This window comes from Stylophora pistillata, chromosome 6 (genome assembly GCF_964205215.1).
Source record: "Stylophora pistillata chromosome 6, jaStyPist1.2, whole genome shotgun sequence".
In the NCBI taxonomy this organism is placed as follows: Eukaryota; Metazoa; Cnidaria; class Anthozoa; order Scleractinia; family Pocilloporidae; genus Stylophora; species Stylophora pistillata.
The window spans coordinates 2,264,095-2,279,972 of record NC_142524.1 but is presented as its reverse complement, the minus strand read 5'-3'; the positions used below and the strand labels follow the sequence as shown (position 1 = coordinate 2,279,972).

At 37.2% G+C, this 15,878-nt stretch overlaps 1 protein-coding gene across 1 annotated transcript; it reads right to left on the bottom strand.

Annotated features, from left to right (window-relative positions):
* Window positions 1-204: 204 nt before the first annotated feature.
* Window positions 205-15,838, bottom strand: LOC111330358 (alpha-actinin). The gene is made up of 27 exons (XM_088725534.1): window positions 15,702-15,838; window positions 15,314-15,548; window positions 15,129-15,215; window positions 14,952-15,039; window positions 14,716-14,794; window positions 13,173-13,254; window positions 12,646-12,731; window positions 11,446-11,538; window positions 11,025-11,099; window positions 10,734-10,889; window positions 10,131-10,207; window positions 9,512-9,641; window positions 8,539-8,630; window positions 8,173-8,218; window positions 7,099-7,161; window positions 6,791-6,853; window positions 6,138-6,215; window positions 5,579-5,716; window positions 4,639-4,723; window positions 4,299-4,414; window positions 3,844-3,927; window positions 3,386-3,439; window positions 3,059-3,127; window positions 2,460-2,537; window positions 1,871-1,951; window positions 1,572-1,730; window positions 205-1,152 (listed from the first exon to the last, which is right to left on the bottom strand). Exons 1-27 carry the CDS (start codon window positions 15,795-15,797, stop codon window positions 994-996), a joined length of 2,649 nt encoding a protein of 882 aa, XP_088581660.1. The 5' UTR covers window positions 15,798-15,838; the 3' UTR covers window positions 205-993.
* Window positions 15,839-15,878: the final 40 nt, after the last annotated feature.

The following is a 15,878-nucleotide window of genomic DNA, read 5'->3' as shown; positions in this document are numbered from 1 at the left end:
TCGCATTCATTGAACGGTTTATGAGGGAAACAAGTGTTGTAAAGTCTAGGGGAAACTGTGAGCTCTTTCTTCGTTGGCAGATTCTTCCTTTTTAACCATTTCTCGCTCCGGGGGAAAGGGGGACGGGAGACTGGGCGGGAGGGAGAAGAAGGTTGGGAGTAAGGAGAAAGACCCTGGGAACAAATTGACGTAACAACAGACACATCCAGTTTATATAAATTTATATTCCTCACTGCAGTTTAATACAGTAAGGTAGCTTTGGTTTGTAATGGAAATACTGACAGCTGCCTACACACGCTACTCGATGGACGAGAAGAACAATTTACCTTTATTCTACATCTAGTTTATGTTGCATCTCCTTAAGTATTGGGCCAGAAATTAAGATGGATTCTACAGTTTCTAGTAACAAAGCTAATGGCTGATATACCCCTCGGAAAAAGATATCTAATAGGAGAAATGCACAGACTACCATTAAACGGGACTTCAACTCCCTGGAGCCGATATTCATCTCCATAAAATGCTTTTCTCCCGAAGCAATCCAACCTGTATTTCCATTTGATTTTTTAAAGTTTTCTATCCAAAATACGAGCGAAGGTTCCATACAAATTATTACGAATTGCTGTGTGTTTTTTTTTTTTTTTTTTTTTTATCATTACGTTTACGTTTGCGGTTACAGCAAACAGCAAAACTCGACTTTCATTCTACCCAGAATTCCTTTACTTCTTAAATCAAGCAGGTCGTTTTAAAAAATCTCTTATTCATGGTTTACGGAAGTATTGTCACTTTTGGGTATAAACGGCTGAAAGAGCCAGAAAATTTAGTTTTGACGTTTGCCGTAAACGTCTTACTTAACCTTTCCATTTTCTTTTCTCTACACAGAGTATAGAAGACTCAAGTATACTGTCTGGAAACTAAACACAAACTGACTGGCCACAGTCACACCAGACTAGCCACAGTAACACCTCCCTAATATTACAATACCATAAAAAGTGGTTACAAGTCACTTTCGCCATAGAGTGCAGTGGAGAAGGACATGTAATCCAGAGCACCAGGCACTGCGTCTGGTCCCTCGTAGGGAGCCATTCGAGCGATACAATACTCTGCTTGATCTGGTGGTAATTCACGTCTCAGTTCTTCTGTAGTGATAAACGGCTGTAACGGGACCAAACAAAATCATTAACATTGTCACAAGCGCGAGAGGGAACAGGAACTGATTGTTCAGTTTTTCTCTCGATTAATCCTTTACACGACCCAAACATCAGAATGCATAATTTCCATACTTTTCTCTTTACTAAGCTGCTTTCTTATTTCCTAAGGCGCTGAAAAGGAGAATTTGTGGAACAATCAAGAGCTTCTTTAGTTGGTGATCACTTCCTTTGATCTCGTGACCTTGATATTTGATTTGAAAGGAGAAATTGGATGCTTATCACTCTTAGGAGTTAAAGAATTAAGATTTTTCTTCGACAAATTAAGTTAAATACGCACAAGGAGCTGTTTAACCACCATCGACTAAACATCACAGAAAAAGACAAGTAGATGTGAAGTTAATATCATAAGACATAGAAACGCACCTTGTCCCCAGCAAGGATTCTAAATGACTCCATGACTTGTTCAGCGGTATCCGTATCAGCCACTTCACGCGTCATAAAGTCAAGGAATGCTTGGAAAGTCACATAACCCGTGTTGTTTGGATCTACAATAGTCATGAGTCGGTTGAACTCTACGTCACCCTGTGGGATTCAATAAATCAATAATATAAACATACTACTTAAGATCTAATGCCATATCAACTGTTCAAACAATACCCAATCAAAGTTTTCTTCTTGTGTGTGCGCGTATTCGTGTGCGTGTGTCGACCACGATCACAAACCTTATCTCCTTCGGGAAGCGAGTGTCCTAAACTGACCAAACACTGTCTAAATTCATGCGGCTCAAGTCGCGCGTTTTCATCCTATAAACAAACGAACAAAAAGAAAAAACAAAACAAAACACAAATTAAAGCGAGGAACCTATGAAGAAATTATGATTAAAATATACCCTTCGAATCCAAAACATACAATAGGAAACTTTCGATACGTTCACCCAAAATTTCTTAACCGTACAAAAACTGTCTGAACTAATGCGCATGTAAACACACGTGAAACGTGTTGTGTTTGGATACATGGCGAGCAGAAGTTAGCCTAACTACAATGAGCAAATGTATACCAAACGGAAAGGTCATTAACCTTTCTAACTCTCAGATCTCACTAGTAATTGTCCTTACAGTCTGTCATACAATGCCGATGACGTTATTTTGGAGAATTTGGATCAACTTATAATCAACTAATTGAAATTTTTCTTTATTCTCATCACTTGTCTACTGGATATTGTATTGATATTATAAGGAGAAATTCTGTCTCGGTCACTCATGGGAGGTTAGCTATGATCCGTAGCTCTCCAGTATCGACAATATGGCAAACCTTGTCGAAAAAGTTGAATGAAGTTCTGAATTCTTTCATCTGTTCCTCTGAAAGACCTTTGGAATCTCTTGTTAGAATCTGCGAATACAAAAACACGTGTAAACAAGGTTTGGGAATCCTACTGTAATTAATAAAGGCTGATAGTTTCTAAAGAAACTGTTTGGGGCTGCGTCGGTGGGGGTAACGAAATAATTTCAATATAATTTTATCAACAAAGTTGAAATGGTAAATTGGCCACCGTTACGATTATAAAAGCTGACGTTTCTAGCGTTAGCCCTTCGTCGGAGCTCCGACGACGGGCTAACGCTCGAAACGTCAGCTTTTATAATCGTAACGGTGGCCAATTTACCATTTCAACTTTGTTGATATATTGAAATTACTACTGTAATTAATAGAAGTAGAACAAAGTGGGTCCGGGAAATGGAGGCAGATTTGCCTCTTGCTGTCTTCAGTTGCCATCTCCGCCAAAATTTAGTTATCAAAAGTCAATCAGGAAGCAAAAAGAACAACAAAAACAGATTGTCAGTCGATTTCTCCACGATGTTAGTTCCACAACATTTTCAATTACTCACTCAATAAACGTTTCATTAAAATCTAACCTGATTTTCAACTTCATTGATGTTTCTAGCGATAGCAGTTAGCAGCTGCTCCCAGTTAACTCGAAGAGCCTAAAGAAATTGAAAAGATATACATTTCAGTCATGTATTAATTCAAGCTTTTAATTATTCATGATTTTAGTTCATTTAAACAACATAACACTTCCTCATAGTCATCTCCCGTAACTGTTTAATTGGGCGCAAGTACTTTCCTTTTCCAGTGATTATCAATAAACAATGACTGTCATTAGTGGTACTCAAAGCAACATAAACCCAGTTGGCTCTTTAGTAATGGTTATTGCTGGAAAGAAATCAACCGATCGTACTTACTTCCATGGTGTATTCTGTATGGGGATTCTCAAAGATCAAAGCTTCTTGGACGTCCTGTAAACAGAAGAACATTTAAAATATTTAATATTTTCAAGGCTTCAGATGGAAAGGCGAAATCTATTGTTTTTAAAACTAGAGAACGCCGTTTTTGTAAATAAGAATCAACAGTAATACTCAGAGGCATTTTATTTCTCAATCACATATTCCTTTTTGGCAAATTAACGTATCTTTTGCCTTTTTTTATCAAGGTCATATTTTTCTCCTTTTAGTTGAAAGCTGGTTTGCATTTCACAGGACATGGTCTCCAATATGTGGCCGTGAGCGATACAAGCCGGCAAGAATTCTGCAAGCAGTCTAGCACTAATGGTGTTAGTGCCAGACCCCAGAAAAACTCTCCTTATCTCGTCTCAAATCTTCCTGCGTTCTGCAACGCTACTGAGTTGGGCCCAGTTCCTCACCTGGTTAACCAATTCTAACTCATCCATTTGAGGCTTGTGACTGGTAACATCTCTTTCAAGTCCTTGTATAGCTTGCAGTTGTTCCTGTTATGGGTTATGATAACAATAACATGAGCCTTTGTATTCAACTTAATTACTACCCTACTGGAGTCGAAAGTCGGTGCCAGGGGTATTCTGGAGCTCCCACTGCGTCCTACCAGGTCCCATAAAGGATGCTACATGCAATTCCCTACATGCTTAGGGTTGGTGGGGGAAGCCGCTAAAAAACTGCGCGAGATTCAAAGATGCCACGTGAGGGGGCATTTTTGACGATGAACCCAGACCGTTTGAGTCCGCTAAGCTCATACAGGTTGACTTTGTTATAATGTAATTTTGCCACCTTGAATGAAAACTTACTTTCTATCCTTAATTCAGAAGACAAAACCTACCACTGTTATGACGATGCAAAAACATACCTCCAAAGGTCCAACGGATGTCAAAGTAATAGATCGTAACTCTTCTTCGTTGCGTCTGATCCACGGTCCAATTTGATTCGCCTTTTGTGCGAACTCCACCCGAAGTTTCTCGTTACCTTGTGACTGTTAAGGAATGTATTTTTCCAAACTAAACTACTACATGCGATTACAGGAGACCGGTTTCCGATTGAGTTACTCGCCCTTATAACTTTCATTACAGTAATTCTTCAGCCAAAAAAAATGGTACTTGAATAAGACAATTTCAAAGATGAGCCAGCTCACAAATTTAAAGTGATCGTCCTTCAATGCTTATTTTGCATCATTTTTTAGTCAAAGATACGTTCTTGTCTTTCCTTCTCATTTTCAAGCAGTTCGTCTCTCTTTGGTACCAGAGTGTCGACCTCATTCCATGCGAGCATGATTTCCTTTCAAAGAAACAGAAAGACGATTTTTCTTTTAATAGCAGTCCTTGATATGTTCAGGGGCATACTCAAGGCAATAAGGCCCTCTCAAGATACAAGTATGGTTTGATTTGGCTGGGATAAAAAGATATAATAATAATAATAATGATATAAAGATGAAATAAACACTTTTTTTAAAAATCGAGTTTCCAGATGAGATTTGAACCCACGACCCACCGTAATCTAGTCGGATGCTCCAACCACTGAGCTACAGGAGACTCTATGGTGAGCAAGGGTCAATTAGTGGGTAACCGCATCACGCGGCTACACAGCCAAACATCAGCTAGCGCATAGAAGCTCACTAACAGCATCACGCTGTCACATTAAAGCATCACATGCATTAAAGCATCACATGCAGCCAACCAGCCTCCAAAGTGAGCATGTAAAGATGAATTAAACAATTTTTTTAAAAATCGAGTTCCCATCTGGAAACTCGATTTTTAAAAATAATAATATAGTATAGTATTTCTGACCGCTTGCTGCCTAAGGCTGAATTACGGGTGCAGTTTAAGGTTGAGAACAGACGTCAGCATATCAGGCGCCTCTGGCAGCCACTTCAGTCCATCGATCTCACCTTCCCACCCATCCCAACCAGGGGAGGACATCCATCACACAGTAATCTCGTGAGTGGGAAATTAACGTCTCCTACCCCAACCCTGCAGGAGACGGGACCTCCATTTACTCATCCCTATCCGAGAAGATGATGAAATGGTCATTGGTGTGTGACAACCACAGAATCCACACCCAAGTGATACTGTAACCAACGTCAAGTCTCTGACTCCCCCATATCAAATTTTTGACTCAAAATCGATTTGTTACCTGTTTAGTAAGGCTGGTGTAAGGGTTTTCCAGATCACTCAATTCCTCAATTACGTCACTCAACTTCATAATAGAATGATACTCGTCTCTTGCAGCTGGCATGTTGTCCTTGAAGACCTTATGGGCATCTTGCAGTTCCTAACAGAAACCAAATTATAACATAACCAAAGTAAAGCGCGCGCTCTAATTGGTCAATTTAGCGTCCCCCATTTGCCCATGGGTGTACGCTGCCTACGTGAGCAAATGCAAAGATTATTTTTCCGCGCGCAACCATTACTCAATAGTGTGCGCTGTGGTGTTTACCATTTGTTAAATATGGCTGTGTGTTAATCCTTAGATCTTCATAATAATTGTCCACACTGTCTGTCCTACATTTTCAACATTTTAGCTCAATCACAAAACATCCCATAGTCAATGATTTAACCTTTCTTCTTGTCACGTTTCTGCGTGAAAAACGTATGATATTGTAAGGATGAATTTCTGATTGGTAACTAGTTTTAAAACAGCACCTGGTCTCCGAACTTTAGGTTCAAATGAAGACAAGTCAGATTTTTCTTACCACAACCTCCTCCACAGTATGCACACTGAACATGTCCATTAAATCTTCGCGTGCACTTTCTAGCCAGTTGTTGAATGGCTTTAAAAACAACGGAGAAAGAGATACATTTGAGAGGGAAAAACAAACCTACAAAAACTGCACAACTTCTGGCTAAGATTAGTTAACAAATTTGTTAGCTTTGGACAAACATCTGCAAGTATCAATTAAAACACTGATGAAACTATAGGATCAGCATCGTACGTCAACCTGTTCGCCCTTAACATATTTTAAATACTTTTCTCATATATCTTCTTTGATAGTGGCAAGAGAATTCTTGTAACAATCGAAGCTTGTTAGGTTGGTGATCATTTCCTTTATTCTCATGAAGTTAATGAATGATTCAGCAGTGTTCCAGTTAGGAGAAATCGGAGGCTGATCACTCTTAGGGTTTTAAAGTAGTTCATCCACAATCAACCCGTTTGTTGCTGTTCACATTCAGCTGGTACACAGCAAATAGCCATCATATCTGGCAGCCAACCTCATCCTAGGATGTATTCGAAACAAGTGCAAAGAAGCAAATTTACAGTATACAACTTTTATGTTACTGTAAAAGCTCTTGCTGTATTCTAATACCAAACAAGTAATCAAGCTACAAATAAAGTAATGTCTTTTACCGCTGCTCTTTTGGCAAACTCTAACAGCAAGTTGTCCAGTTGTACCAGTACTGCTTCACGGTCCTGGAGAACAAATAATAACGATAAAGTTTAACCATTTTAGTTCAACCCCTTAAAATGACCTGACAACAGAATTTTGTGTGTTAATGGGAAAAAAAACTTATGCCGTGGGCAAACTGTCTGTTGTAAATAATCACATTCTTACCTCCAAATAGTTTTTGTCATGGTAAAATTTTTTAATTTTTTTTAATTTTTCCAGCAGTGAGTTAATTGGAATGCTGATCAACACTAACAGCTTTTTAACATACCTCAAGTTTTTTCCGTCGATCTTCTGTTAACTGTCCAAGGTCTTTCCACTCATCACAGATTTGCTACAATTGGAAGTGAAATAAAGATCAATTCTTAAATCAAGACATATGTAAAATGCTTGCACACACTCCCACTTTTAATTCATGACCAAACATTAGGAATGGAAGAATTTTCAAATCTGAGATGCAGGAGGACTCAATTCAGACCTTTCAAGGTTGCATGCTCTACCAAAGAGCTGCAGAGAACTCAATGGTGAGCCTGACTATTATTAGGACCAGGGTTCATATATGAAAAGCGTTTTGCACACTGCTGGGATCAGCAATGCAACTGCATTGTGCAATATAAACAGATCTTACGTATGATGCACGATCCTCGCAGTAGATAGCGCTATTTAAGCAATAGCGAAAATCAGACCTGAAAAAAATCAGGCCTGTACGGGATTCGAACCACTGACCTCTGCGATACTAGTGCAGCGCTCTTACCAATTGAGCTAACAAGCCAACTGGGAGCAGGCCGTTAAGTTGATTCGTAATAAACCCATGAAAGTGATAAATCAGATACAATCAACTTAACGGCCTGCTCCCAGTTGCCTTGTTAGCTCAATTGGTAAGAGCGCTGCACTAGTATCGCAGAGGTCAGTGGTTCGAATCCCGTACAGGCCTGATTTTTTTCAGGTCTGATTTTCGCTATTGCTTAAATAGCGCTATCTGCTGCGAGGATCATGCATCATACGTATCTAATACCACAGTTCAAAATATATGAACTTCATATATTTCATTGTAGCTGATAAACAGATCTTATTAATATGTTTTCCACATACTTTTTCTGAAGATCACAGCAAGACAAAAGGGTTTTTGCATCAATCAGTTAATTGTAGAGTACTAGAGGCTGAACTTATATGCAATGGGAATTTCTTTTTAACCTAGAGGGATAAACTCCAACATGATTGTAATCTGTATCATTGTGTTTTGATGGAGACTATTTTGTAATATATTATGGACATAAAAAAACCCAGAGGCAAGTGTCAAAAACTATTTTTTTAACAATTTGTGTGGGATTTTGCAAGAACTTACCTGGCACCTTTCATTAACAGAGCCTACTTCACTGTATCCCAGTGCACTGAAAACAATGAACACTAACTGGTTTTCAATGCTGCACCAAGTAATTGTCTTTTTAAGCTAATAAACAGTTCAGCCCCAGGGTGTTGTTTTGAAGCATACCAATTCATTTTCTATGGGAGATAAGATAGTCTAGCATCATTCTTCTTTTCTCCATTGAATATAAAACGACCTTGTTTTAAAGCCTACATGGTGATAGTTTTTCCACAACAGAGGTGTATGCAAAGATAATCATGAAATGGATTTCATTTACTTTGTTAAAGATGTCTATCCAGAATAATTTTTTTTTGTTCTGCATAACATTAAAAACTTAAAACTTACTTAAGCTCCTGAGCAATTGCGACTATTTGTTCCACTCTGTCCTGATGGGCTGCGAGATCACTCTCAAATGCCTCGTGCTTTTTCTTCAGAGCCTGAAAGAAATTGAAGCACAAAGCTAAGTACACCTAATTTTACAATGCCTCGTGCTTTTTTTTCAGAGCCTGAAAGAAATTGAAGCACAAAGCTAAGTACACCTAATTTTTACAATGCCTCGTGCTTTTTTTTCAGAGCCTAAAAGAAATTGAAGCACAAAGCTAAGTATACCTAATTTTTACAATGCCTTGTGCTTTTTTTTCAGAGCCTGAAAGAAATTGAAGCACAAAGCTAAGTAGACCTAATTTTTACAATGCCTCGTACTTTTATTGCAGAGCCTGAAAGAAATTGAAGCACAAAGCTAAGTACACCTAATTTTTACAATTACCTGCCTTTAAAAGAGAGACAGTTGTTGAAGAGGATAACTAATACAATATTGGTAATGATAGTGGTAACACTAACGATTTTTTTTTGATTTTAATTAAAAATACTTAACACAATCTTTATATCATTATAATCACTAAAAGTACTTACAAAATTATGATAAAATGCTAAAAATAAAAAAAAATATATGTCAAAATGTCTAGTAAAAATCCAAGAAAAGCTCATGAACACACACTTTGTTTAATAACAATTCAAGATTCTTTACAAAAAAAATATTCCATAAAACACTAATGATGTTGATGTTGATCAAGAAAATAATCACAAAAGTAGTATTAATAAGGATAATGATGATGATAGTGATATTTGAAGGATAGCGATATTTTTGTAATGATAATAGCAATTATGACAATAAAAAATAGCAGTAAGGATGATAACAAAAAAAAGGTTAATGGCGATGATAAAGATAGTGATATTATAAGATAACAATAATGACAATGAAAATGACATGACATAAGCTGGCCTAAAATATTGCTTGAAACAAATTGAAATTATTTACCAAAATTTCAGCCAGTGAGGCATTTTCAAAATCATTTTTCTTCAACATGTCAGTTTTTCCACTTGTCCAAGCTTCATGAATATTGCATTTGTGTTTGAACTTTTGGGCCAAGTGATCGAGTCGTTCCATCCTTTTCAAAACAAAATATATCAAATTATTATTGTTTCAATATCAATTGAAATGTCTACCTTATATAAAAGGAAGTGGCTGGAAACATTGCCAATATAAGGACTGGACACTAACTTTTCAACTTACTAGCTAAGTGGCGTGTGACAATATTGATGTTACGACAATTTCCGTTTGTTTACTGGCCCAACTGGCTAGCCGAAATTGAAAACCAATAACCAAAACTGAATTTCTACTACAGTCTGTGGCTAGTTGGCTACTGTTAGTGTCAAGCCCTGAATACAATAAAGCAGGTGTTGGTGGCAAATAACATTAAACTAAAACATACACAACCATAACAAAAGATCATCAAATATATGTTTCTGCTAGAACCTAAACATGTGAAGTTATTTTCTCCCTTTAGAGATTTTTCACATGCTACTATTAGTGATACCATTTTTTCTAGATGTGATTACCTAGCCCCTATAAAATAGTTTCTACAAAACCCTATTACCTTCTCATTTCCTTCAACAACCAGTCTTCAAAATCTTTCTCAGAACCTTCCAAGTCTCCCCATGCACGATTGATGTCCTGTATGTGTATAACAGGAATCAAATTTACCATTTTGTTTTCTGCTAAGACTTTGTGTGTATTATTATAGTAATTATTGGTCTGTCTTATTCCTAGTCACTTGTTCTTGACTGTTAGGGGCTCACTAAAATTTGGGGAAACATGAATTAAATATTTGGAAGTGGTGATATTTTCTTGGCCCCAAAAATTACAATGCATTTCATCTGATAAAGTTGCACATGAGTTAGTCTGAGTTGAATTCATTTCTAATCCTCTACACCTCAACGTCAGTATGTCACGTATGTATTTTGAACGAGCTCTACAAGCTCCTTAACGCTATGTGGGTAAGTAAAGTATTGATTGATTTATTATGTCAATTCTTAATAAACTTCCCTGTACATTTCCCTTAGTATTGACAAGGATAATCTACTTAAAAACCAAGAGCACCCTTAATTGGTGATCATTTACTTGATTCCCATGACCTAATAATGTTTGATTGACCAGTAACAGGGTAAGGAGAAATTAGATGCTAGTTAAGGTAACTTACACTGATCATTTTCCCTTCTGTTGGGAGGTATGCAGGTCGATTTCCAAGGCGAAGTTTGGTCTGCAATGTGTTGAAATTTGTCTCCAGCATCCCTTTTTCTTCTACTCTAGGAGGTTTTTCACTTCTTCGGTACACACGAAGAGCATCAAGCTTTTTCTAGAAATAGAATTTAAATCTGATGACTGAGAAATTTATCCATAAGATTATTCCTCTTCCAATGTGTCGACCATTTTCAAAATAACAGGTTATCAAAGGAAATGAACTGGAAAAATTGAAATCTTTCCTAAATACCTGCATATCACTCAGTGTGCCATCACTTGATCTGTCATTAAGCCAGGGTAGGGTCTTATTGATCCAATCAAGAAGCTGAAAATTAGAAATAAGATCAGTTACATTCAAAGTTGAGGTATAATTGGCTAACCCAACACTCCTTTAAGACCACAATACATAATTGCAAATCTCAAAATTTGCATCTTCTTTTGAGAAAACCACTCCCTTTAAAAGGCACCCTTCCTCATTTCCAAGATTTAAACGAGCACCCCACCTCCTACCCCACCTCAAAATAGTGTTTCTCCCATGTGTGCACTAGCACATTGCAGTAACCGAGAATGATCATGAAGGGATAAAAAAAATTTTAAATATATACAAGCTGTGAAATAATAGTTAAAACCAACAAATATGTTGGCATGTAAACAAACTCTGGAATACATACATCACTGGCAACTTTTTCATAGTCCTCCATCATCTTCTCATTATCTCTGTTGATGTTGAGAACCTTACCAATACGCTTGGCTGCTGTGTCAGCCTGTGTATCACAAGGAAAAAAAAAACATGGCAGTGACAATTTTAAACAAAATGAAATGAATTGTTGTCAGCCTTGTACAACTGAGCACATACATATTCTTGATACTGTTCTGTATACATCTCCATGGTACTTAGAAGAATTTGTCTAAAAATAAAGAGCCTCTTCAGTTGGCAAACATTCCCCGTATTCTCGTTACCTTACTGTTTGATTCAGTGGTGTTCATGTAAAGAGAATTTAAATAATGGTTCCTTTAATTTTAGGGGTGAAAGGATTAAGGAAGTTTGACACTGAAATAAAGTTATTATTATTATTACTATTATTATTATTAGAGACCCAAAGGTTGATGCCCTTGACCTCAAAGCAAAAGAACTGGGTACAAATCATGGCCTAGTCATTATGTAGTGTCCTTATGCTGGAGTGTAAATAAGTGCCAGCAAACTGTCAGAGAGACCTGACTAAAGGCTGGACCACCATCCAGTCTAAATGGAGTAACAATACTCCTCTTTCATTTAATGTGCAGTAGTGAAACCATGGTTTGTTCAGACTCAGCTCTTTAGGAGTTAGGATAATTTATTTATTTAATGTCAGGATAATTTATCAAAACAAAATACACAGAGGGTGGCCTCCTAATCCCCCAAGCCAGAGGCTCATGATAAAAGTGTTTGACAATATAAAAGAAAGTTAAAATTGTAATAGCACCGATTAAATTAGAAATAATGTATATCTAAAAAAAAAAAAAAACCACGAATCAAAGGCAACCACTGCATTGACAGCCGATAAAACTTAACTTAATTAAAAGTCTCCGGAGGGATGATGCATTAGATGACCTCAAACTACAAAGTATGGGATATTTCTTCAGGCCCTCAAAGTTTCTCAGAACTGGCCATGCACGGAAAGCCAGACAGATAAGTTTCACAGTAAACATACCTATTTGCAAGAATTTTTCCCTAGTTCTTAAAAAATTCATTTATTATAGTGGAATAATACAAAATAGGAATTGACTAATCTGGAGAAAAATTTCCCACTGATGATAAACTTCTCTTCATGAATGAACCTGTCTAGTCGGCACCTAGTGACTAGTGGTAACACCCTCAGTTGCACAGATACCTTTTGTGAGCTGGTAAAGGCATGGTAGTAGGATGAGACATAAGTCATCACAGCTCTTTCATCAGGCTTTACAGTGTTCACCATGTCTATTAAAAGGAAAGAATCGTAGAAAATATAACTACATTGTTCATTATTTGAACTTTGGTATTACTAAGGACTCTGATGAAAACATATCAACAGCAGTCTAAATCCCACAGGGATCAATGAACGCTTTTCACTCCACTAATTTATTCATGTTTTTTCTTGTTGCCATGTTCCCACCAATAACGTAGCTCCATTTTCTGCCTTTAAAAGCACACACAACCCACAATTCCTCTATTCACTCCGACGAAGGGCTAATGCTCGAAACGTCAGCTTTAGTAATCGTTACAGTGGCCAATTTACCATTTCAACTTTGTTGATATATCCAAATTATTTTGTTACTCCCACCGACGCAGCCCCAAACAGTTTCTTTCGAAACTATCATATCAGCCTTTATTCATTTGAAAACATATCATACTCACAAGTGTAGAAGGTTATTAACTTACCTTCAGCGTCAAGCATTTTGGGAATGTCCAGATGTTTCTCAGCAACATCAAAGGCATAATTCAAGTTTTCCAAAGGGGTCTCCTGCAGATAAAAATATAAAAGTGGTCATGTATCTCCATAGTACTAGAAAGGCAGGTTAGGTCTTAACTGCCACAACAGTGAATCAAGTTACTTCTTGCTAAAGAGTGTTCTGTTGCATCAGCAGTTAAGGAAAAGAGTTAATACAACTAGGATGAATTTGATAAAGATTGACTGACCACCACATCAAATTTAGGAAATCTAAATTTTCAAAATTGACTTTTCTTTCATGCTAAGAGCTTCTACAGAGCAAACTTCTAGGAACTTTATCCACCAGGACCCATTTGTATAAAGGTAGAAAATGTTATCCAACAGTGTAAGTCGCTATCTGGCGGATAAGGGATAACAAAGACTACTACACTATCCACCAGATAAAGATTTATCTCCTGAACAGCACTATCCAACCTTCAAACAACCAGGGTCACAATGATGCAGCTTTGTTTCACTGACAAGGACAGATCTGTAAAAGTATCTCTATTCAGTTTGAAAATCATGTATTTTGGGTACCCTTTCTTTAAATAGAATAGCTTTTGGTCAAGATGGTAAAAGTATATGGAAAACTAACATCACTACTGATTAGTTTGTAAAAATTTGTACAAATAAGAAAGATATGGTCAAAGTTAAAACTGAATTATAATGATGGACAGGTGGTACAAGAATAAAATTTGTCAAAAGGGGTAAAATTTTAAAATAATCCATGACTTTGGTATTAGTTTATTAGAACAATGATTTCACAGGAACTAGTGCAGCTTTCCTAATTACAAGAAGGACAAAATATCATTCGCAAAGCTTGAGGTATTTAGTTTGTTGTTTGTCAACCATCATGCCTCCAGAGAATTGTTAATTTTCAGAGTTTCAATCATACACAGACTTGAAACATTAACATCTTAACAGAATATCACTGCATAAATATTGCCCTTTAGTGCATGAATAATGAAACCGAATTGTCGTCAAATTTTAAAGATACTCCAATAAAATTTCTAGAATGTGGTCAGACATATTTATAAACTAGCTCCGTAGCCTCCTGTGAAGTTCAATTATGTTTTTCAAAATAGCAATTAGTATTGCAGGCTTTAAAAATAACTCTGAGCTATTGAACCATATAAATATGAAAAATAGTGCATATCATTTTCACAATAATGACGGTCTTTTCCTTTAATGGCAATATGTTTTAAGACAGGAAACAGAGGTAGTTAACGAGCAGGTTCCGCATGCATGCATAAAGGAACAACATTAAATAAACCTCATAAATTTCACTCATATTGGCAATAGATAAAAATCAAAATCGTTTGTTAGTTCTCCTCTTTAAAGCTAATATCACGAAGGTACACTGGATCACGCATGACATTCAAATGACATTCAAATAATCCAATATACGACACACCCTGCGGTTTTCGCGTTGCCTCGTCTTTCCGCACGGTACAAAGCACCTAACGCAGTGTCCGGTTAGAGACAACATCTTACCTTGCTTAGGGAGTTATAGTCGATAAGGTCCGGGCGATGACGATGAATAAGAGCACAAAAAGCCAAGCCATCTTTAAAACTACAAGGAAATCCAGTGTTCAAATTAATACTATTTTTGTCCGAAGAATCGCTCACCGCAAAAATCAGATAACATATGCACACATGCAAATAGATAAACACAAATACCTCATGCGTACGATTGCAACTATCGCTACGAAATAATACGAAGAATCTACCTTGTGTGAAAGTTTTGCACGTTGACATTTTTATATGGAGCAGTTTTACGCTGACACCAAAGCAGCAGGCCGTCCTTCGCAGACAATTCTATCGATAATAAGGCAGGAAAGCGACAATTACGTTGGAAACTTGTTCAAGCTAGTACTAATCAACAGCGGATATTCGTCAAACTTCACCTTCTACTGCTATGTCTTGGATCGCAAACCGAAGAATTATGGTCCAGATCATTCCTAGAATCATCTTTAAGTTACCATCCACAATTTCTGAAAAAAAAAAAATGGTGCACATAGGTTGAACGAGTCCATGCTTGCTTCCGTAGAGAACAACACCCCCATAACACTACTGCTAACCTCTAACATACCTTCAGCTCCAATCGACACAAGTTTTACTCCTTTGCTGGCCACAAAGTCTAGAGCTTTATTAACGTTGGAAATTTTATGAAATCGCAGCCGTCCTTTCTCGGGTTTAGGAAGTCTTTCGCCTGATATTACTTCCAGCAAAGCCATGAGTTTCAAGCCGTCGCTAAAGTCTGTGGTAATTTCGTCAATCTGGACGTTAATTTTTCGCAGATGAGAGTTACACCAGGCTGTAAACGTCTGCGTACAAAATAAAAGAAATAAATGGATCTTGGGACACTTGAGATGTTTAGAATTACAATAGTTTCCGTAAAGATGAAAACAAGTAAATCATGCAATCGCTGTAAATTTGAAATCATGTCACGGTACTGCAGCTTATGGCTGTTAACGTACCTTTTTTTGTTGTCTCTCCCATGCAGGATCAAGCAACCCTCTATCTTCTTCATTGTCATAGTAGTAGCCATAAATTTCTGGTTCATCAGCCGCCATCGCGAACCAACAAAGTTGGTACTTGAATAGTGGTGTCTTACTTGAAATTCGAAGCTCTAAAGTTCGATCCTTTCTCTCGAA

Excerpts from the sequence above, each read along its gene's own strand:
- LOC111330358 (XM_088725534.1), bottom strand. The coding sequence starts at position 15,797 with ATGGCGGCTGATGAACCAGAAATTTATGGCTACTACTATGACAATGAA. Across the intron at positions 15,216-15,313 it reads TGTGTCGATTGGAGCTGAAG|AAATTGTGGATGGTAACTTA; the intron begins GTATGTTAGAGG and ends TTTTTTTTTCAG. Across the intron at positions 2,538-3,058 it reads TCAATGAAGTTGAAAATCAG|ATTCTAACAAGAGATTCCAA; the intron begins GTTAGATTTTAA and ends TTGTATTCGCAG.